The sequence below is a fragment of the Chiloscyllium plagiosum genome, unplaced genomic scaffold, assembly GCF_037043375.1.
Source record: "Chiloscyllium plagiosum isolate Xiang-an unplaced genomic scaffold, Cpla_swu_hap1 HiC_scaffold_23, whole genome shotgun sequence".
In the NCBI taxonomy this organism is placed as follows: Eukaryota; Metazoa; Chordata; class Chondrichthyes; order Orectolobiformes; family Hemiscylliidae; genus Chiloscyllium; species Chiloscyllium plagiosum.
Genome location: NW_028270161.1, coordinates 22,255,974 through 22,279,846, shown reverse-complemented (window position 1 = coordinate 22,279,846; position 23,873 = coordinate 22,255,974). Strand labels below are relative to the sequence as shown.

General features: G+C 42.1%; 1 protein-coding gene across 3 annotated transcripts in view; it reads left to right on the top strand.

Moving 5' to 3' along the window:
• The window catches only part of shank3a (SH3 and multiple ankyrin repeat domains 3a), a 1,012,090-nt gene that overhangs the window by 189,382 nt on the left and 798,835 nt on the right, over positions 1 to 23,873 (top strand). For all 3 annotated transcript variants that reach the window (XM_087999457.1, XM_043713934.2, XM_087999456.1), the window contains one exon: positions 1,313 to 1,562. In XM_087999457.1, the coding sequence (XP_087855583.1) occupies positions 1,320 to 1,562 (243 nt within the window). In that variant the 5' untranslated portion in view covers positions 1,313 to 1,319. The remainder of the gene's footprint in view (positions 1 to 1,312; positions 1,563 to 23,873) is intronic.

Genomic DNA, 23,873 nt, shown 5'->3' with positions numbered 1-23,873 from the left:
GGAATGGAGCCACTTAGCAATGGGGTGCTACAGTGGCTCAGTAGTTAGCACTGCTACCTCACAGCACTAGGGACCCAGGTTCGATTCCAGCCTTGGGTGACTCTCTGTGTGGAGTTTGTACGTTCTCTCCATGTCTGTGTGGGTTTCCTCCGGGTGCTCGGGTTTCCTCCCACGATCCAAAGATGTGCAGGTTATATGGATTGGCCATACTAAATTGCCCATAGTGTTCAGGGATGAGTAGGTTAGGTGCATTAGTAAATGTTGAGTAATAAGCTAGAAGTATGGGTCTGGGTGGGTTACTCTTTGGAGGGTTGGTTTGGACTTGTTGGGCCGAAGGGCCTGTTTCCACACTATGGGGATTCTATGAACGGCTGGATAGGCTCAGTTTGTTTTCTTTAGAGAGGAGAAGGCGGAGAGGGGTACCTGTCAGAGGTGTATGAGATTATAAGAGGTTTAGGCAGTGTGGATAGAAAGCTTCTATTCCTCTTGGTTAAAGGGCCAAGAATAAAAGGGCATCATTTTAAAGTGAAGGGCAGGAAGTTCAGAGTGGATTTGAGGAGAAATTGTGTCACCCAGAGGGGAAATCAGGAATGCACAGCCTGGAATTGGATTCATGGCTACAGACCATGTGCTGGAAAATGGCATTCATGTGGTTAGGCACAGACCCAATGGACCAGAGCCACTTCTGTGCTGTCTGACTCTATCTCTGTGTTCCTTTAATTCTACCTACTTGAGTATCCTCTGATTTTGGCTACTCCTCTACTTGCAACTGTGGAGGGGCCAAGCTCAGGAAACCCCTTTCTCTTTCAATGGTGCTTCATGGTACCACCAGCTTGGACCAAGCCTTTGGTCTGCTGTCCTGATGCCTGCTTTGTGTTAGGCTATTCGCTTTTGTGAAGCACCTTGGGACATGCCATCGTGCTTGGAAACTACAGAGGATGTTGAGCGTATGAATATGTATGAATCTCGCCCGCCTCGTGTGTATATCTGAGCTTTTACACGTGTAATGAGAGTGTGTATGTAAATGAATGTTTGCGAGTGTGAACGTGTTGCTGTGAGCGTTATGTGTGTAAAACAAAGTCTTTTTACATTTGTGAAAAATCTGTGATCAGTGTGAACTTGAGGATGATCAAGTGTCCCGAAGTGTGGGCGTACGTGTACGGTGTGTGCACATTTGTGAATTTGTGTGAGAATGCGTAGGTGTGAGTGCATGTCTGTGTTTGAGTGTGAGTGTCAGCGTGTGTGTGTGTGCGCGGGTTTCCAAGAGGTTTTGACTGTGGGTTTTTTTTTCTCTCTCTCTGTCTCCCCCCAGTGATGTGATGTCGATGGTTAGTGCACAGAGCATGCCTCTCAGTCCGACAGCCAGGAAACATGAGGAGGAGCAGCAGCAGCAGAACACTTGCAACTGCAGCGAGGGTGAAGAGGAGGAGAGTTTCAGCAGAGAGGACACCATCTACCACACCATCAGGACGAGTACAGCAGCTAAAACCGGACATCAAATGGACAACCCCGCGCCCAGCACTGTGGTCATTCGTATTGGGGTCCCTGACCTGGAGCAGACGGTCAGTAATGTGCGATTTCGATGTGTAATTTTCCCTGCAATTGACAGATGCAGTTACCTTCTCCGGCGAAGGGGTGGGTCTGACACTGCACTTGCTACATAAAGTAGCGTTCAGGTTTGTTCTGCATGTATTGAACTGGGAAGCCAGAGTTTAACCCTTAGCTTGCTGGATTTGTCTTTCAACAGTGGGCAGCAGGTATATAAAACACCCGTGGTGTACCCAGAGATTGCAAGCTCCGAAAAATGCTGTCCTGGTATTGTGATTAATCCATCATTTTGTGTGTTTCGATAGGGAAAGTGGGATGCTCTTTGAAAAAGAGTCACTTTGCTACTCACTAGTTTGCCCGCAGTCGTAGTTTCAAGGCTTTCCTGTTAACTGTAGGTTGAACTGTGACAGTAGACGTCCCTTCTTTACCAAACTGTGTGTTAACTAGTGCGTTGGGTCGCTCTGAGTTCGTAATTCCCCGGTTGGGTAACCTGTATACACGTGATGTGACATCAGTGGGAGAATGTTACAAGCTTGGATGTAGCAAGGCCAGTATAAGGTAGGCATGGGATTGCAATATACACGCTAATTAATACATAGCACCCTGGTCTTCATCTTACAGTGAACTGTATTTCATGTCACCAGAGTTAAATGTTTAATTCTGTGCACACACCATTGTTCTTGGTTTACTAGGACTGACCTGCAAGATTAAACCCACCAATCCCCATATGCTACCTATTTGTAAAGTATTCATCCTCGCTCCCCAGTTTGCCCTCTCGTTCTGGCACAAGAGGGGTTGACAGTGAGCCGAAGTGTCTTTCTTTTCCCACCAAGGACATGACTTCAGTTTGGCCGTGCAGAGCCAAATATTTAATTCTGGGGAGGTAGGAGCAGTAGGATATTGTATTCTTCCTGATTTATTTTTCATAGTAATCTGGTTTTGTGTCCCAGCCAAAATTTGCAAGCCTTTGATGCCCTGTACACACACACATCCCAATTGCTCTCCTATCGGGCTTTCTGTTTTTCACCCTCTGACTTGACACAAAATACCATCTCTGTGACATTTCCAGGGAAAGTCACTGAGCTATAAAGTGGTTGGATACCTGGACAAGGCACAAAGAGCTTGAAGAACATCCAAACTTCTCCTGCCCCTGCTGTAACTTGCAGCATCAGCCCTGTGCTCCCTGACATTGATTGACTCCCTGTTCAAAATTCTCATTGTTGTCTTAATGCCTTCATGAGCCCTCCCCATATCACTCATTTGCTCCAAGCCTCTGAGATGCTTGCATCCCTCCAATTCTGATCTCTCGCTTCCTAAAACATCTGCCTTCTTTTAAGATACTCTTCGGACCGCTTGCCTGACCTTAAGAGGTTCAGTGTAAAATTTTGGCTGATTTTGATCTTGTGTATGCCTCAAGAGGTTTTATTATATAAATATTGTGTTGACATGAGTGCACATGTAGTGAGCTTTTTGTTGGTTATTTTTACCATTTGACACAAAATACCAGGGGAAGTCACTGAGCCATAAAGTGTTTGAATGAAACAGAGAGTCAAAAAGTGTGGTGCTGATGAAGAGCTTATGCTCGAAACGTCGATTCTCCTGCCCTTCGGATGCTGCCTGACCGGCTGTACATTTCTAGCACCACAACTTTTGACTCTGATCTCCAGCATCTGCAGTCCTCACTTTCTCCAATGCACAGAGGTTGAAGGAACAGTGAAAGAGACAGAATAGCATGAAGACTATTCCAGAGCCTGGGAACTAAGACCTCTTCCCCCACACAATGTTCCCATTCATGAGACATAGAAGCTTCTAGAGTATTCTTCCATGATTCATTCCCACCATTGGGTCTGCATACATGCCACACTCTTGAAATGACAACGGTCACCTCTTCACAGGGCATGGATTCCAGACACAGTAAGGGCCTACATATTACGAATTGCAGAACTGACTGATGGCATTGTGTATATTTCTGGTGTGATGTGCTCAGGCAGCTCCTGGGGTTATGGTCCTGATGCATTGATACAGCACATGTGTTATGGACCAGGCCAGACCCCCTCAAAACATTTCAAGAAGGAAGTCAAACCCTAACTTTCCTAGTTGTTTTGGGTAGGTGTATAGTGGGTATTCCAGGAGTGATGCAGCTGGTTAAAAACCTCTCAGTTTTAAATAATTTATTTACAGAGTACCGAATGAAACACAAACAAAAGAGAACAGAATACAGGATAACTTAATCTATCCAAAAAACCCAACAGACTATCCCAACTTAATGATGCTGCTCCAAATTCCTGCAACAATCTCCATAAACACACCTTGGCAAAAAAGGTAAAATCAAACACCGAGTCTTATAGGAGGGAGGGAGAGAGAGAGAGAGAGAGATGGCAGAGAGATTTAGGATGGAACACCTTCCATGGAGCTGTCTTTTTTGGATTCCCAACTAACACCTGACCAGCGCCTCTGAACAACCAGACTGCTAAAGACCAAACCAGACCAGAGTCATAGAGACATAGAGTCATAGAGATGTACAGCACGGAAATGGACCCATCGGTCCAACCCGTCCATGCCGACCAGATATCCCAACCCAATTTAGTCCCACCTGCCAGCATCCGTCCCATATCCCTCCAAACCCTTCCTATTCATATACCCATCCAGATGCCTTTTAAATGTTGCAATTGTACAAGCCTTCACCACTTCCTCTGGCAGCTCATTCCATACACATACCACCTTCTGTATGAAAAGGTTGCCCCTTAGGTCTCTTTTATATCTTTCCTCTCTCACCTTAAACCTATGCCCTCTAGTTCTGGACTCCCCCAAGCCAGGGAAGAGACTTTGTCTATTTATCCTATCCATGCCACTCATGATTTAATAAACCTCTATAAGGCCACCCCTCAGCTTCCGATGCTCCAGGGAAAACAGCCCTAGCCTGTTCAGCCTCTCCCTGTAGCTCAAATCGTCCAACCCTGGCAACATCCTTGTAAATTTTTTCTGAACCCTTTCAAGTTTCACAACATCCTTCCGATAGGAAGGAGATCACAGTTGCACGCGATATTCCAAAAGTGGCCTAACCAATGTCCTGTACAGCTGCAACATGATCTCCCAAGCCCTATACTTAACACCCTGACCACTAAAGGAAAGCATATCAAATGCCTTCTTCACTATCCTATCTAGCTGCGACTCCACTTTTAAGGAGCTCCAAGGTCTCTTTGTTCAGCAACACTCCCTAGGACCTTACCATTAAGTTAAGTCCTGCCAAGATTTGCTTTCCCAAAATGCAGCACGTCACATTTATCTGAATTAAACTCCATCTGCCACTCTTCAGCGCATTGGCCCATCTGATCAAGATCCTGTTGTACTCTGAGGTAACCTTCTTTGCTGTCCACTACACCTTCAATTTTGGTGTCACCTGCAAACTTACTAATTACACCTCTTATGCTCACATCCAAATCATTTATATAAATGATGAAAAGTAGTGGCCCCAGCACCGATCCTTGTGGCACTCCACTGGTCACAGGCCTCCAGCCTGAAAAACAACCCTCCACTACCACCCTCTGTCTTCTACCTTTGAGCCAGTTCTACATCCAAATGGCTAATTCTCCCTGTATTCCATGAGATCTAGCCTTGCTTACCTGTCTCCTATGGGAACCTTGTCAAACACCTTACTGAAGTTTATGTAGATCGTGTCCACCCCTCTGCCCTCATCAATCCTCCTTGTTACTTCTTCAAAAAAACTCTATCAGGTTTGTGAGACATGATTTCCCACGCACAAAGCCATGTTGACTATCCCTAATCAGCCCTTGCTTTTCCAAATACATGTACATCCTGTTCCTCAGGATTCCCTCTAACAACTTGCCCACCACCGAGGTCAGGTTCACTGGTTTATAGTTCCCTGGCTTGTCCTTCCCACCCTTCTTAAACACTGGCATCACGTAGCCAACCTCCAGTCTTCCGGCACCTCACCTGTGACTGTCAATGATACAAATATCTTAGCAAGGGGCCCAGCAATCACTTCCCTAGCTTGAAAAGCTGAGCTGGGAAAACTGGCCACTCCCCTTCCATTGTACAAGTGTTTGTTTAAAAACTTAAAAGCCTCTTCAAGTCGATTAATGCAGACATTTCAGAATCTATGTTTTTATGACCCCTCTGAAAAAAGAAACCAAGGATAACCTACTGTTGTTGAAGGAGCAGCATTGTCACACTTGTCACAAGGCAGGCAAATGTGATGCAAATGGTTTATGTGGAGAGTAACCACTGTTACAGACAACTTTGGCCAATTCTGTGTATTGTATATCAGTACTGTGGATTGAATCATCAGGTGTTAATAACTGCAAAGTATCAAATTTCTACAGCCCTAGTCATCAGTTCAATTAATCACAGTTTGTAACAAGTCTCCTCGCTCAATAAGTCTGTGGTTTGATTAAAAAAATGGATACCCCCTACCCTCTGAGTTCAAATCCTCTTCAAGAAAGAAAGGATAATCATCTTCTGTGCCCAGAATTATATTCAAAAGCCAAAAGACAAATTCTGTAGGAATTGGGAGAAAATAGTAGAGTGGCGCAGTCGAAGTGGCCAACTGTGATTCGTGTAGTGACGTTTGATGGGACAGTGTGAAGGGACCATTACACTGTATTGAACTGTGATCTATTTGATTCTCGATATTCTCAACATACAACGTAGATGAAGCTAACACATACTTTACAAGCACTGGAATGTTTGAGGGAACAATATGTTCACATGTATGGAGCTATATTCTATATCTGACTCATTATTTATGCCTTTAATTCTAGACTTGACTTTGTGAATGCTGGCCCAGTATCTTCCATCTTTCATAAACATGACTTTGACCAAAACTCTCCTGTCCATATCTTAGTGTGCATTAGTTCAGTTCACCCTTAATCCCCATTCTGACTTGCTAACTTATGTTGGCTCTTTGTCCATTAAGGTATCAATTTTAAAATTTTCATTGTTTGTTTTAAATAACTAGAAAATGGTCGGATCGGTGCTATGGACACTGGTAGTTTTGTGATACATCACCTAGGTGACCATTCTTCTGCCAAAGATGTTGCTAAACCTTTGAACAGTGGAAGGCATCACAACAAAGTCATGTTTTTACATGATGTGCAGGGCCACTGAACATTTAAACATATAAGTGTAGGTATCGAAACATATTCCTAATTACTTTAGGCAGTATTTAAGCAATATTTAAACTAGCTTGCCTGGAGAGATGTAAAGAATAATTTTATAAAGGTCATTTTCTAGTGCATTTCAGCTTTATTAAGTTGAAATTAATTACTTGCTGTCATGGGATGTGACCCATTGTCAAGAATTATAACCACACATTGACTGCATCGTGCAATTCACTTACACCCTGCGCCACCAGGGGGAGCCTCTTGTTGGTATTAATGATCCAAGGTATGACATCAGATGTGCTGACTCATGGGTATCCATGGAGATCCCTCATGCATTGTAGTGGATTCACTTCTTTAAACAAAATGATTTTGAAGCTGAGATTGTTTCAGGATGACAGCCTCACTTCTATGTGTCCTTGATTTGAATGCTGAGAGCTATTGTGGAGGAGGCTCCATTTTACCTAGTTCACGATGAATGAAGCTGGGAATCACAAAACCTGAAAAACTTGCAAATGACACATACGGTTCAGATTTTGTCTTGTACACTTTTAAATGGTACTCCAGTATATCCATTTCCAAGTGTTACTGTCTCCTTAAACTGGGCCAATGATTTACACACAGATGTCCCACACATTCCATAAGAAGTATCACTGTTAGTTGTCCCAATATATAGTGCTCGCTAGATGTCTGTCAATAGCTTCAGTTGTGCATTGGGTCTTAATCACATTCCTGAAGAAGGGCTGATGCCCGAAACGTCGATTCTCCTGTTCCCTAGATGCTGCCTGACCTGCTGCGCTTCTCCAGCAACACATTTCCATCTCTGATCTCCAGCATCTGCAGACCTCATTTTCTCTTCTTAATCACATTCATCAATTAGCCTCTCTTTTCTACTTCACAGTTATCAGAACTTCTAATCAAATAAAAGTGGGGAAGGGATCACTGTTACATAAAAGCAAAATGCTGCAGATGTTGAAAATTTGAAATCAGCAGGAAAAACTCAACAGGCTTGGTAGCATCTGTGGAGAGAGAAACAATTATTATTTTGGATCTACTCCAACTCTTCTTTGGAACTGAAAGGAGCTGTAAAATTATGGTTTTTATACAGTACAAGAGGGGGAGGAGGAACAAGTGGAACAGATTGTGAGGTTATCGAGAGCAAAAGAAAAACGCAACATTAATGGTGGTAAAGAACATAGAACATTACAGTGCAGTACAGGCCCTTTGGCCCTCGATGTTGTGTCTACCAGAAGAGAGATAGAGATGTAAAGTAGGTGTAAATGGCAGCTGTGAAAGGGAGAAAATGGGTCTGCTGTACTGAGAGCGAAGCCAATAAGACATTCTGGAGGAGGGTGGGAGGATGTAAGAAAAATAGAGCACAATGGTCATGCTCTGAAGATGTACAACTTAACATCAATTCCTAGAAGCATCTAAGTAGAAAATTGGATGGTGTTCCTCCAGTTCACATTGAACTTTTTTAGAACACTAGTTGGATCCAGGACGAAATGTTAGCAAGGAGGTTTATTGAAATGGCAAACAAATAGAAGGTCAGGGTTATTCCTATGGACAGAATGAAGGTATTCCACAAAATGGTCACCCAGCCTCAGTTTGGTCTTATCATTGTAAAGGAAGCTGCATTGTGAGCAGCAAATACAATAAACTAGATTGAAAGAAGTACAAGTAAAATGTTGCTTTGCCTGGAAAGTGTGTTTTGGGGCCTTGAAAAGTGACAAGAGTGGAGATGAAATGCAACACCTTCTGGGATTGCACAGGACAGTGCTATGGTGGAATGAGGAAGTATTAAGACTGATGGAAGAGTGGACCAAGTTGTAATGGAGGGGACTGTTCCTGTGGAGTGCTGTTAGTGAAAGTGAGGGAGAGATATCTTCATAGGCATCTCTGAAACTTCGGCTCAATCAGAAATATAATTAAGCACTAGTGAATCCTTTAAATGTCGTAATGAGCTAAATTCAGTGTCACTGTTATTACATATTTCAACAAACTCGCAGTCAGCTCATAGACTTCAAACTATAACCACTGTTCCACTGTGAGCATACGGCCAGGCACTTTCTGCTCAGCAAGATCCCAGGAACAACTGTGAATTCCACACGTGGCCAATTTGTTTTTCAATGAGGAAGGAATGTCAGTCAGGCAATCTGAAGACTCCACTAATGCTCCAATATCCAGATGGATATTAAAAAAAATCTATCTGAACAGATGGATGGGCACTCAACCTAACATTTCATTCAAAAGATGTCACATCTGACTGACAGTGAAGTAATCCCCCACTACTACAGTTGGAGTGATGGCTTGGATGAAATGCATTAAGAAGCAGAGTGGATAGTTTGGCAGAGAAGGAAGGAGTGCCAACAATGGAGCCAAGCAGGCACTGGCACAATGTCATAAGCAAATCAGAGCGTGAGGCCTAGTGTGGCTGTGAAGAGTGATTCAATGACACATTATGGGAACTGCAGTCAGAGACCACAGGAGTTTCCATTCGGGTGAATGACTTTCATTAAATGTGACTGGTATTTAAAGACTGCAGTAAAATAAAAATTAAGATATAAATAAAAATGACACATTTATTTAATGCATGCATACTGCACTGTAACTAACACAGAAAGGCCAGAAGAATACTTACAGTTTGAAAATTCAGCAGTGTATGATTTGGGAATCTCTGATGTGATTCCCATTTGTGTGCTTTATCTGAAATTTTCAGCTTTCCCGTTCCCCTCATTTCACTGGTTTTATCGGAACGCACTGGAAGCCTGAACCTGATATACAATCTTGGCTGTACGCTGTGCTGCATTACCAAAGCTTCCTAAGCTTCAGTGAGTTCATGGGTTGGATGTACAGTCAGAGAGACTCCGTGGAGGAAAGTAGCCAACACCTATTTACCTATCCAACCCAGATCCTGGCAAATGAGGTGCTGTGCCTGGTGTCGTCATACATGGTACCCCCAATTAGAATGGAGCTTTCAGCAGTTCTTGTTCCCATGCATCTGCTCTCATTCATTAAAACCTATTTTCATGACCAAACCTTTTGTATAACATAATATCTCCTGTAATAATTTGTTGTAAAATACCCTTGGTAAGTACTGTGGAATGTTTGTTTCAATAAATATGCTACATAAATTTTAAGTTTGTTGTATTCCAAGAACAGACATTACCATGGGCAATTTTCTCAGGTCCTAGTGGCAGTGAGACCTATTCCAGTTATCACGAGAAAGCCTCAAGGCAAAGTGAAAAAGCACTTCAGCGCCACTGCTCAGTGCCAGAAAGGGTTTAGGACCCTTGATAAACTTTCCTACAAGTTTTATTTGTCTGTCCTAAAGTGATGAGTTTGTGCCGTAGGTTGGAAGTAGCAGAAATCCTGAAGGTTTTACAAATCAACATATTGAAAACTATTATTAAATTTAATAGAAGACACAAAGATTTCCATTTGGGGACCCTGCAACCTTCAGGATTCAAGATTGATTTCAAGATTGATTTCACCACCTTCCATGTGTTTTGCCCACCCCAACACCCCAGGCCCTGTCTTGACATGAGTTGCTTTCAGCACAGCACCCATTCAGAGACCATATTTTTAGCTTTTCTTCAATGGGCTTGCCATTGTCCATCCCTTTGTCTCCCTAATTGTCTTCCTTCCTCTCTTGACGCTATCTCCACCAAAAGTGCTTATACCTCGCAACCACCACCACCCACCAACCCCCCCCACCCCCCCAACTCCACAGCGTCGATAACGCTTTTTCCTAGTTCTGCAAAGGTTACTGGACTTGAAATGTTACTTCTGCTTCCTCTCCATAATCCTGACCGACCTGCTGAATTTGTTTTAAAATGTACTCCTCCTTTGCGACCCCCCCTCCCCCTCCCCCGAGCATTCCACCACTGATTGTTTGGTACATTCTTTCATGTTCAATTCCCAACCCAGTCAGGGAGGTGCAACTGTTTCACATTCCACACCACTGTCCAAAACAATCCAGCTGAAACCAGAACTACCTGTGAGGTGTTGCTAGAGCTGTTAAACCCAGAAATACTGCAAACCTGGCAGGTTTGCTCAATGGAAATGTTGTGCTGTTCAGATTCAACTTTGTACATGCAGCAAGTACAGAGATTTTTACAGTGCTGCTGTCTCCCATAGACCAATGGTGTCTTCTCATTGTCACCCACATGCCACATTATTAGTTCAGTGAATTACATGAAGAAACCATCTTAACTCCGAACACAATATTGACTGTTTGAAACCAGGGTTTCAGAAATAATAATGTGCAGTAGTCAACACTGAAGGAGTCTGGTAATTACAATGAGCATTAGTGAGTGCTGGCCTTGGATAGCATGGGTTAATATAAATGAAAGGTCCCACTACACTGTGAAGAGAATGTATGGCACAGGTTAGATACAGGGTAAAGCCCTCCTCCATTTGGCTTCAGTTACATGGTTTAATCCAACAATGTCATTTACATATCTCATCTCTGCCATTTCTTTGACCCTTTTGAGAAAAGTCACCAATTTAGTGGCCGAATGGGATCAGTTTTATGAATTGGGCTTAGAGAACTCAGATCCGGTTGGAAATTGCTCCAGCCTCATCTGCAGTGGACACAGGAAATGGAATATATAGCCTAGAATCTTACGATATTGACAGCCAGATATCCCAGTGCAATCATAAATGTGCAAGTTAATTACCAGCGGAGACTCTCTGAGCTGGGAGACTGAGGGAGAATTCATAATTCCATCTGTTGTTTTGAATAAATAATTGCTCCACTCAAGGTGAGAGTTTTCTGGGAACTAGGTCCTCACTTTAAGGTGAACCACTCCTTCATCCAGTGTAATTTTGACCAATTGACCATCAGCTGGAGCAGTAAGGGGTGGGATTTCGGTCCATATGCACTAATGCTGGGCAATGTCTGTATCAGCTGAGAGCATATTAATTCACTTCAGTTGGTGACACACTTGCCTCTGACTTGGAAGGTTCAAGATTTGAGTCCCAAACCAGAGATGTGCACATAATTCAGATTGTCTGGATGAGAAATGAAATCCAGGTCATGATTTTGAATACTTTGACTGGATGTTCAAGATCCCATGACAATACTTGAACAAGCATAAGCTGTTCCAGTGGCCTAGAAAACATTCCTTTGTCATTTAACTTTATTATAAAAATGACAAATTGGTCATTCACCTCATGTTTGTTTGAATCTGTGCTCTGCATGCAGTGGTTGCCACTTTACTTGCATTATAGCAATTACTGTACGACAAAATAATTCAAGCTTTTCGAAGCTTCCTGAGATGTGTCTGAGATATGTGTGAGTGATAAAAAGCAATTCTTTCTTGCCATTGATTTTCTTCCAAGAAAAAAAATGATTTGACTTCTGTATCACTGGAGAGCATTTGCCAGTTTTATTGGGGTCCTGTAGCAGACCTTGAATCATACTGAGATCTTGTCAAGTGTTGGGGGTTGAGGTGGTGAGTGTGGACGGTGAAATTTGGGTTAGAAGATGCACCGTAGCATTCTATTCTGCAACAAGATGAATAACACACAGAGTGCAATGCTTCAGGGTATTGCAGAAAGGCAACCTCTGTACTGTGACTTTTCTTCTATGAAATGTCAAAGCTTTGTTAATCTGTACCCACTCACCTCAGCAAAAAAATCAATGAGTTTTAGGAGATGGAAAGATAGATGATATTTACCAAAGATGGTTGGAACATTCCAGACTAAAGATGTGATTTGATAAGATAAATATTTGCAGGAAGCAGCAGGTGAAAGGGAATAATTCACTTGTGTCTGTTGTGATATGGCCTGGTATATGTCTCAGTATTGACTCCTGTAAATGTACAGCACATAATGGGTAAGAGGAACCAATTTAGTCTTGTCCGGTGTTGTTGTTATGGTCCATTTGTGCCTTTGTGTTAACTCTTGTTTATGGACAGATTACAGCAAGTAAAAGGTAACAATCTACAGAACTGGGCATGGGTTGAAGGAATGACAGGGCTATGAAATTATGCAATCTGAGTGAGACACCCTTTGTCTCTGATGTTTGGGTTTGTGATTAATATTCTGGCTTCCCTAAGTAATATTTCACATTCATTGTTGTGTTGTGAATTGATTCTACTGAGCCTCCAAAATTAATTTTAACTCCGCATGCAACTATTTAGCTCCATTTAAAGGCATCACTCCCTCCTCTTGACATCTTCCTTTGCAAGGGTAGAAATGCAACATGTGCCCTTTAATCTCCTCCCTTCCCATGGTCCCTTGGCCCCCAAACATGCCGTTCATGTGATACAGCAATTTCTTTTACCTTTCACTATAGCGTACTCTTCATGTTCAAGAAACAATGTCCTGTCTTTTAATTAGGAACCCTGCACCCTTCAGACTCGACATTTGAGTTTGTCAATCTCAGATTAGAACCTCTACCCTCATTTTTCAGACAGCAGAATTTATTTTTTCCAATTCTGAGGGGAGTTTGTTGTCTTGAGCCATTAACTCTGGCTTTCATTCCACACAAGGGCCTCACCCATTGAGTACTTCTTGCATTGTTTGATATTTCTTCCCTCCCCTTGCCGGTGTTGCATCTTCAACTCTCTAGAAGCTTCGGCTGCTATTTGGTAACTTGCACCTTCTCTAGTTAGTTTGGTTGTCCCATGTAAACTTGGCTCCTAGTCCTGAATTTCAAATCTTTCTGCAACTTTGACTTTCATTGTAATCTGGCTCCAGCCCTACAACTCTGTGATATCAAGAGATAATGAGGACTGCAGATGCTATTGAGTCAGATTTGAGAGTGTGGTGCTGGGAAAAGCACAGCAGGTCATGCAGCATCTCAGGAGCAAGAGAATCGACATAACCCTTCCTCAGGACTATGAGATATCACTCCATTGTTTAAATTCTGGAGTCCTGTGTATCTTCTGTGTTCTTTATCCCATCATTGTAGGCGATAAATTCAGCAGTCTAGGACCTAAGGGTCCTTCCCAAAGTGCCTCTCACTACTTCTCCTTATTGGAAAGCTCTATAAAACCTGGCTGTTGGTCTGCGCTTTTAGCCGCTTACCCTAATATCTCCTGAAAAGTGCTTTGGTATTCATTTATTCCGATAATGCTTCTGTGAAGTCTTTATCGTGGTGAGTATCCTCAGTATGGTAGCAATTCTGAGGCAAAATAGCCTTTATGTTGCTGTTAAAGCAGCAACCTGTTGCGGATACTGGAAATCTAACAAAAATGAAAAATGCTGAGTATATTCGGCAGGTTTGGAAGCATCTGTGGAGGGAAAAACAGAGTCAATTGGCTGAATGTGGACATGTTAATTTTTAAATCTGGGCAGCTAACTTTCCAGATCTCTAACTGAGAGGTAAGAGTGGCACATCTTCTGCTTTAATCTTCTGGATGGCATCCAATTAACAAGTTTCCTTTGGAATTGCTATCTACTTGAGAATGGGAAGCCGGAAGGTGAATCAGCACAGGCTTATTACAGTGTCTTCAGCACTCACTGTTTCAGCTCAGGTGCTGAGGTGAATGGCACAAAAGAAGGTGGAGTGAAAGGGCTACATAATGAGGCTGAAGGACCCTCCGGCCACTTCTTCATCCCGAGCATGATCTGTGTCTGTCTCAATGAGACACTTCTGTGATGGCTAAGCCTCTGCCATTTTCATTCATTCATCCTACACTGACCTCCCACAATGCAATCACTTCATGTAGCTTGATGTGTTAAGAGGCACTGTGTGGGCCCCATGTCCCATTGGTAACACTCCATTGTCCTGGGAAAATAGCTACTAATTGACTCATTGAAAAGTTTAATTGCGTTACTGTTATTATGGGTGGATTGCCAACATTACACGCAAACCACCACTGGGAAAAGTGGGAGGAATGAAGAATATGTTGGAGAATGAGACAACTCCCAATCTTCCAGATATTCTCAGATGCTCCCCTCTGAAACATCTGCAACGGTATGGGAAAATTCTGCCCAGCATTTCAGGTCTGCAACCCTCTGTCAGGATGTTTCAACAACTGGTCATTGATTTAAATCTTTGGGCAAGATTTAGACCATATGACATAGGAGCAGAAATTAGGCCACTCGACTCATTGAGCCTGCTCTACTTTTCAATCATGGCTGATGGGTTTTTCAACCCCATTTTTCCATTTTTTCCTTGTAATCTTTGATCCCCTTGGCAATCATGAACTAATTTATCTATGTTTTAGACATACTCAATGACCTGACCTCCACAGCCTTCTGTGACAATGAATTCATAGTTTGATCCCAGATCTGTTCAAAATGAGCAGATATGAAATGGAAGACCATTGGGGTACAATACAGTAGTTGACATTGACAAATATTTTGCTAAGGAGGTGTTGGGAGAACAAAATTGACCAGGTATCCTGCTGCTATTCACTACCCAGTGACGTCTACATTCTTAGCTAAAATTGGGGGAAGACAGAATTTACTGCTGGGCCTGTTATGACCAAATGGTTAACTGTCGGTCAACATTTGGACCCAAGCATGAAAACAGAGACTTTGGGTGAGATAATAAAAGCAGACAGGTGTCTGTGGAACTACAGCCCAGTAAGTGTTCGCCCTGTCAGAAGTCGAGCACTAAACTGGGAAGAGAAAAAGAATGTTGGCACTCGGTCAGGGACTGTGGAAAGGAGGGTAAGGTACAGCTGAGGATAAAGTCGACTTTCCTGCAAGCAGTCAGACTTCTGGTTAGACAGGAATCTCCTGTAGCATTCTGAGAATGCCCTTGAGCCAATTGTGTTTCATTACTCTGTGACTAAATCTAAAAACATGAGCTGCCAGATGTCAGGAACCAGGGCCAACTTGATTGAAGACGTATTAGGAATAGCAAGGAGTTTGAATGAGCCTAGAACTATTGCCTGATGGCAGCAGGTTCTCTGGGTCTAAAAATAGCTTTGAATTGATTAGCAGAGCCTATATTTCTGTCTGGCGAACTTGTGGAGTGAATGAAATGCGTATCACTGCCTGAATGCTGATGAGATGGAAGTGGAGGAGAAGCCTAGTAAATGGTCACATATTTGGCCAACTATTTCCAGGGAATTCTCTCCTAGGCTGTGAAATGCAGTATCATCTGTTAACCTATAAATGTCACCTTCATCTGAATAATGTAGTGCAAGTTCAATTAAAGACTGCATGGATTTAGCATGAGGTTTCATTTCTCGGAATCAAACTGCATACATGGAGGAATAAAAGGCTTGGGGGAGATAATGTGAAGCTTTAAAGTATTCAAGGCTCTTTGAGTTAAAGCCAAGTAACATGTCACCGTATATACATGTTATCTCTGGGAGGATTTATTTATTTATTATTAATTTAGCAAATACAAATCTCCAAAGCCAAGTACTTTGTCTAATGATTTGCAGAATTTAAGGCAATCAGTCCACTCCTTAATCTGGAGAGGCGGTATTCCCAGGCAATGTGCAGCATTGTTTGCCTATCCATAAATGCATAATGGGTTTGCACTGAGGCCGCATTAGCAGAGGTTGGCTTTGCAGGGCTCCTGACTTATATCCTAAATCTATTCAGCAAAGACCACTGTTACTATTGTAGCACAGAGCCGACCATTCTACGGATGGGATTTCTCACAAGGAATTCGATGGTGATTTCCCATAATTCCTGTTCTCTGACCCAAAGATATCTGCTGATAGATCTTGCTCAATAATGTTGCGCCACATGGAAAGCAGATTGAACTGATCATCTTCTGGCTGGAAGACGTACTGCGTGGTGAGGCACAGGGTCAGCCCGGGGCTTCAACCTCTTACAAAATATTAAATTTGTTCGGATGAAAGGAGCCTAGGTGTGGTTGCTAAATTTGCTGATGACACAAAGGTTGGCAGGCTGGTGTTTAGAAGGGTAAGAGACAATTTGATTGAACCATGTAAGATCCTGAGGGTGTGGATAGGATGTTACCTCTTGTGAGAGGATCTAGAGCTGGGGATCATTTCTTAAAAATAAGGGGTCACTTATTTAAGACTGAAAGTATTTGGAACTCTCTTCCTCAAAGGGTGGTAGAAGCACAGTCTCTTTGAATAATTATAAGGCAGTGATGGACAGGTTCTTGACAAGCAAGGGATTGGAAAGTTAATGGGGGTAGACAGAAATATGGAATAATCAGATTAGCTATGATCTTGTTGAATGGAGCTGCAAGCTCAGGGACCGAATGGCCAATTCCTGCTCCCAATTCATTTGTACTCATTGTCAGTATCATGCATTGGCAAGTGAGATGCTGCATGGGCTGTTTCAACAAACTTGTGGATCTTTGACACTTGGAAGAGTGGAGATATGACATTTACAAACTAGGAAACCAGGAGAGCAGATGGTTCCAGTTATGATGTATATTAATGTATTCAGTTGAGTGCCAACAAGATTTATGTACACAATTATCATTGCAGAGCGATGTACTGTACTCTGCTACAGAGTTTGATAGGGTAAGGGCTGAGGTCCTAAGTTAAGGTAGCAGTACCTCATTTATTCCCAGCAAGTTTGGATAGTAGATTCTTTTTGATTTTGACATTTGTGTCAGTTTTCTTCAGGTGTTCCCAAATGGACAACGTCCTCTCTACAGTCCTTCCCAAGATTGTTAGGTTCTGATCATGAATTAGCCACTGTGTGTTCATGTGCCATGTCCTTGGTGCTAGTGCAGCATTGTCATCCTCCAAAACAACATGATAAACATCTCCAGAAAGTCATGAGGAATACCTCTGGAACATTATGGCCAACACAGCTCAGGATTCTTGAGTTTATAATCATTGAACATTGACGTTTGCGGGGAATATATCTTACTTAAAGAATATCATTGTTTGATAGATGATGAAGCACTCCCACTGACACAGGACCTGAAAAAGAAGAACTGTACAGTCATCTGAAATTTAGTAGCCCCTACTGGAATATATCTGATACCCAAGAAACAGATGACAATCTACCTCTTGGTTATGCACCTCCTGCTTGACTGCAGTCATCATCAACCTTAACCTGGTAATTAACCCCAAGATTGTCCCGGGTTTCAACCTTCCAGGGAAAATCCTGACAACTCTCAAGCACTTGACAACGGGCCAAGAAAGCTGAGGAATAGATCAAGGTGTGACTGTGGCAGTGCAGTACAAAACATAGTCCACACACTGAACTTGGCCTGAGGGATCTGATCTTTCATTTATAACGTGTCAGCTGATGCTGTTGAATAGATTGTTTAACACAACATTGAACTATGTGGTTTCCCAGCCACACAAAACAAAATCCTCTAACTCATGTATGAACCCGAGTAGGCCATTTCTACCACTCATGACCTGGACCACCAGATAGTTTGATTGTGGCTGGCCTATAACTCAACATGATTGATTGCATGTAAGGTACCTACTGACAATAGGTCATCAGCCTGATGTATTCATTGCTTTTTTTCTCTTTGCAGATGCTGCCTTGCCTGAGTATTCCCCGCAATTTCTGTTTTTATTGCAGGTTTCCAGAATCTGCAAATGTTGGTATTCTATTTACCTGACTTTGATTGTCTTTATTTGCTTCTCTGCTATGTTCAACCACTTCCTTGCTCCTACATCATTTCTTATAATGCTTTGTCCTCTCAATCTCTGTGCAATCGCTTCAAGAACACAAAGGTTTGATGAATGACCCATGCTTCCTTATTTTCAAAGTTCAAAATCTTCATGCACCTTTCATTGAACTGTAGGCATTTCCAGCTAAGGAAGAGGCCATTGTAATTATGCTGGCTCCTTGTTGGAATATATCAAACCCAACCATTGCTCAACTCTTATTTATTCTTCCCCTTAAAATATGTTTCCACCTCAACCAATCCCTGTGACAAAACATTCCATATTCCAACAATTCTTTTAGCACAGCACTGCTGCATCACGTACAAAACTTTCAGAGTTAAAAATGGGATAACTCTGCATATTCTCATTTGCATCTGTCAGAAATGACATCAGCAAAACTGACAAAAGATGGTGAATCAGCCTCCCTGAATACGCATGAAAAGATGAGGCCAGGCAGGCTAATGTTTGACTGTTACCCATTTTGTGCTTTAGTTAAAAAAACAATTTTGCCATCTCTGTTGATATCTTTCCAATGTTGTCTTGGGTTCTATCTTTGTCTTTGCCAGTCTTCCTCCACTTCTCCACCTAATCATTCACATCTAAATTCTCTGGCTCTCTCCATATTGGAGGGGGATTAAATAGTTGGATAGTGATAAGTTAGAGAGCACTTGGGCTATGGAAGAGCAGGTAGGACAATTGAATAGCTAGAAGGTTCTCACTTCCTCATTCTTTGCTTCTGCTTGTATTTGTCTCTCTCTCTGTCTTCTTTTATTAGTCTTTTTAAGCCAATACCATTTCTCTCATTATCGCTTTCTACTTTTATATCTCGCTCTTCCAGTATTTGTGCATCTTTCATTTATTTGATCATCTCTGATGGCTTTGATCCTGTTTCAATTCTGCAGTATCAGAGGATGAAATCTGATGATTCTATGTAGGATTTGGCTCTTTCACAGCAGCTGTTGCTGCAGAGGCATTGATAAAACATGTGAGAAGTCTGTACGCCTGCCAATTTCTCCAGCAATTGATAGGTTCAAAACCCCAGGGTCCTGCTCCTTCTGAAATAATTATTCTGATTATCAAATAATTTGAGAGTTTGTTATCTATCCTGATACTCCAAAGGCATGCTGCTGATCACAGAAACTTCTTTCTAAAGATTGGTTGACCATTGGGATCTTTTTTAAAAATCTGGTCAGCACATGAATAAAATTTAGAGATGTGTCCAGACTGTAATGAGGCCCACTGCAGAGGAAGCAGATGATGGACCCTGGACTGCTGGAATGAGGAATTGGGATTTTAAGTAATATCAGGGTAGAAATTCTAAGTGAATATGAGAATAATTGAATATTCTGGAATTTTATTCAGTTACTTTGTGGTTAAGTGTAGTTCATAATAATGGAATCCACATCTCCTAGAGGAAGGAGTGTGAAGAATTCATGAAAAAGTATAAGATGCTGAACTGGAGATACCTGCTATTTGAAGAAATGAGTATGTATGTTTGTATTCTGGTCTGCCAAAGTCATGTGAGCTCCACTATAGCTTGTTGTCACGTTTGAATGAATAGTCATTATGAAACATGATGTCAGAAGTGCCCAGCTGAAATTGTTTGGATTTTCTGAGCCATCAAAAAGCCAGCTTCTATAAGGAACATCAAGGAGAAGTTAAGAGAGCAATCTGGAACTTTAAATTGCTGGTTCAGTCAGGATAGCTGTGACGTTTCCAGTTCCTAGTGAGGTGGAAATCAAAAGTGATATGAAGTGGTTTTTCCATTTCTTCTTGTCTCAGTGACAAAACTATGAGGTAGCTATGGAATTGAATAATAAGCTTGATCAAATAAAAGTAACAATTCTGTTAGTGGAGCGGTGCCGCAAGTTGTATTACATTCCCGATGAAAGTCCAGACTGGAGAAATTTTGAACCCTGTATTAATATGCTAATAAATAGTAAAAAGGATAGGTTACTGACAAATGAAACTGGATGCTATTTGAAGGATACAGCTGGTTGCAGATGCCAACTGGTATTTCCACTGCTCTGAAAGAACAGCATTAAATAGTCAGTCAGTCAGTCAGTGATCTTTCCAAAATGGAAGCAATAGCAGATGATCTGCTAGTTTAATGGATGTGGATATATGATGGAAAAAGCCATCACAGATCATGTTCAGAATCTAATGTGACTGCTGGAGAGAACTTACCAGATAAATCTGAAGCTGAACAGGAATAAGATTTAATTGAAGATTTGTTGCTTTATGTCTTCAACTTTGATTGTGGAACACATGAAATCTCAAGTCAGTCACAGACAATGGCAACAGGTCAACCATGGACAAGGACACCTGCTGTTGAATAGCTAATGAATGAGTCCCTCTCCATGCTGAATACTACTTGAAGGAAGCACTTAGAGTTACATAGGCAATGAATGCATTCTGGGTCTGGAACTTCAATGTTCGTCATCAAGATTGGCTTGGACGTACAGCAACTGACTGAGTCAGCCACATCCTAAACGACAGAGCTGATTGACTGGATCTATGACAATTGGTGAGGGAACCACCAAGGAGTTAATCCACTGTGCAAAATGAGGCAGACTTCAAACACATCCAACAGTTCAAAAGTGGTCATTAAGTGCTGTGGACAACTAGCAGCAGAATTGTACTCAACCAGAATCTGTAATCTCGTGATCTGGTATATCCCCCACTCTGTCATTAACCTCAAACTGGGAGATTGAACCCGGCTTGAAGAAGAGTGCAAGGAGCAGCACCAGGATGGACTGGGGATGAGGCTGGTGGTGAGGGAACCACCAAGATGGATGACCCTATGTAATTTTGTTCTCACCAATGTAGCTGTCACAGATGCCCCAATCCATAATGGTGTTAACAGGAGTGACGCTGCCCAGTCCTTCTGGAGACAGTGCTCCACCTCCACATTTCGTGAATCCTGCATCATGTTGTGTGTGCTACCACCATGTGAAATGGAATTTATTTTGAACAGGTCTATCACTTAAAATTTGGTATCCATGAGACACCATGGGCATCAGCAGCAGAAATGTTTTCAACCACAATATGTAACCTCATGGCCTGACATTTCTGCTTTCTATGATTACCGTCAAAGCAATGGAGCAACCCAGGTTCAATGAAGTGTGCAGGGGTACATTGCAGCAGCAACACCAGGCATACCTGAAAGTGACACATTAACCTAATGAAGTGACAGCACTGGAGAAGGCGGATGCCAGAGTTAGACAGACAGGGTTAGGTGATCCCACAAGTTTTTAAGCTCTGCAGCCCTATCACATCCAGTTATGAACAATGGTGGACAATGAATTAACAAATGGGAGCAGGAGTCTTCAAAAATATCCTCATTGTCAAAAATGGGAGAGCCCAACACATCAGAGCAGAAGACAATATTGAAGCATACATAAACACTTTCGACCAGGATTGCTGAGTAGATGATCCATCTTGGTCTCCTAATGCCTTCAGCATCACAGAAACTAGTCTTCAGCCAATTTGTTTCACCCAATGTGATATTAAGAAACAGCTGAAGGCACTGAATAATGCAAGGGCTATGGGCCCCGACAATGTTCTGGGAGTGGTACAGGAGACTTGTGCTCCAGAATTTGCCTTATCCCTGGTCATGCTTTTCCAGTACAGCTGCAACACTGACATCATCTGTCTGGCAATGTGTAAATTGCCCAGGTATACCATGTGAACAAAAAGTAGGACAAATCCAACCTAGTCAATTACCACCGCATCAGGCCATTCTTGAAGTCAGGAGGTAAAGTGGCAGCAACTGCCCTAGAGTTTAACAGCATTTAATGACAATGACAACAAGAAACCCTGAGCAATAGCTGATGAGCGACAAATAATATTCATACCACTTATTTGCCAGGTAGTTATTAGCTTGAGTAAAATGTATTCTGCCAATGTCCTTTCAATATTTAGTATCATTTCTATTCTGAATTCCCTTCTTTTGGCAGTTTGGGGGGGGTCCCTTGACCAGAAACGGAACCGGGCAAGCCTTTATAAATATTGTGTCTACAAGAGCAGATCAACAGCTGGGCATGTCTCCAGCAAGTAATTCTCATCCTGACACTCTCAAGCTTATCCACATAAGTCTCACGCAGGCATAAGTCAGGAATCTGATGGAATACACCCCACTTGCCAAATGGGTGCAGCTGCAACCACAGTGAAGAAGCTCAACACCATCTGGAGCAAACCAGCTTGCATGGTTTGCGCCCCATCCACTACCTTGAACATTCCCTCCCTTCATTACCGGTGTGCAGTGGCAGAAGTCTAAAGTCCAGAAGATACCCTGCAGAAAATCACCAAGGCTCCTTTGATAGGATGTTCCAAATCTATGACATTTACCATCTAGAAGGACATGAGCAACAGATGCATGGCGACCTCACAACCTGCAAATTCCCTTCCGAGCCAAGTATTATACTGAGTTGGTGCCATATAAGCCTTCCATCACTGCTGCTTGGTCAAAATCCAGGAACTTCCCTTCTTAGCAATACTATAGGTGGGCAGCAGTTCAAAAAGGTACCTCACTTCGACCTTCCCAAGGGCAATTTAGGATGGGCAACACATCCAGTCCTACCCATCATTGTTCATGTCCTGTGAATGATTAAATAAATTACTGTGGCCAAGCCAAAGATATTTATTATTTTTCATAATTTTTGTATTTTTTTCCAGCTATTTGAAAGTAATTTGTTTTTAATGCTTAATTTTAATTTATTCTATTCTGACCAATGACACAGAATTTCCTAGACAGACCATCGTACTCGTTAGTGATTGCTGACAACAATTCTTAATGGGTTCAGCTTCATTTTTTTTTTCTAAAATGTCCAAAATATAAACCAATGCTATCCACTGAAGGTGCAGGAGCCACTGGATGGGTATTCAGAATGTCCAATTAAAACCCAAAAATGCTTCTGGGACATGTTCTTCCTGGGCTGCACATTGCAAGGCAACTTAAATGGTTTTAGGTACTATACAAAATCCACAACTTCACAATTCTGTCTCCCCCAAGGTCCAGACTGTCAGTCTTCCCTTTTTAAAAGGAGTTTTGACTTTCTGACTTTCTCTTTAAAGTTGGATGGATGCCAAAACACTGTCTTTAATAAGGGTCTGATAATGGAGATCTTTTACTTTTTAAAAACATAGTCTGGATGGTGAGTCTTGCGATGTAACTGAGATCTTGATGCTGTCTTCTTCTTTGAAACTCAAAAGTGCTGAACATTTCAATTAATAGCTCTCAGCTAAAGACTGCAGATAACTTGATGCCTTTGCCTGGTTCACTTTGACTGCAGTCAAACAGAGAGGTGTGGTACACATTGAGATTCAGAAAGCCTAGTGTCTAATTGGAACAAAGTAGTGAAGCATGTAAACATTTTATGGTCATTTTATAATTCTGCACTTCAATTAAAAGGACGATGTGATCATTTTGAGGGCTCTAACGATGATTTAGAGCAACATTCGGAAAGAAAAGGAGAAAGTATCATTAATACTGCACAAACCAGGCTAATTGGGTAGCTCAGCAAGATGAATTGCAAGTGGATTGTGGTCACTTTAATGAAAGAAAGGTTGTTTTTCAACTGTGCCTCAAATCTTAAAATGGATGGTTTTCAAGTGACTGCTGTTATGTAGGCAAACATGGCAATCATTTTACTGACAGCAGATGTATGTG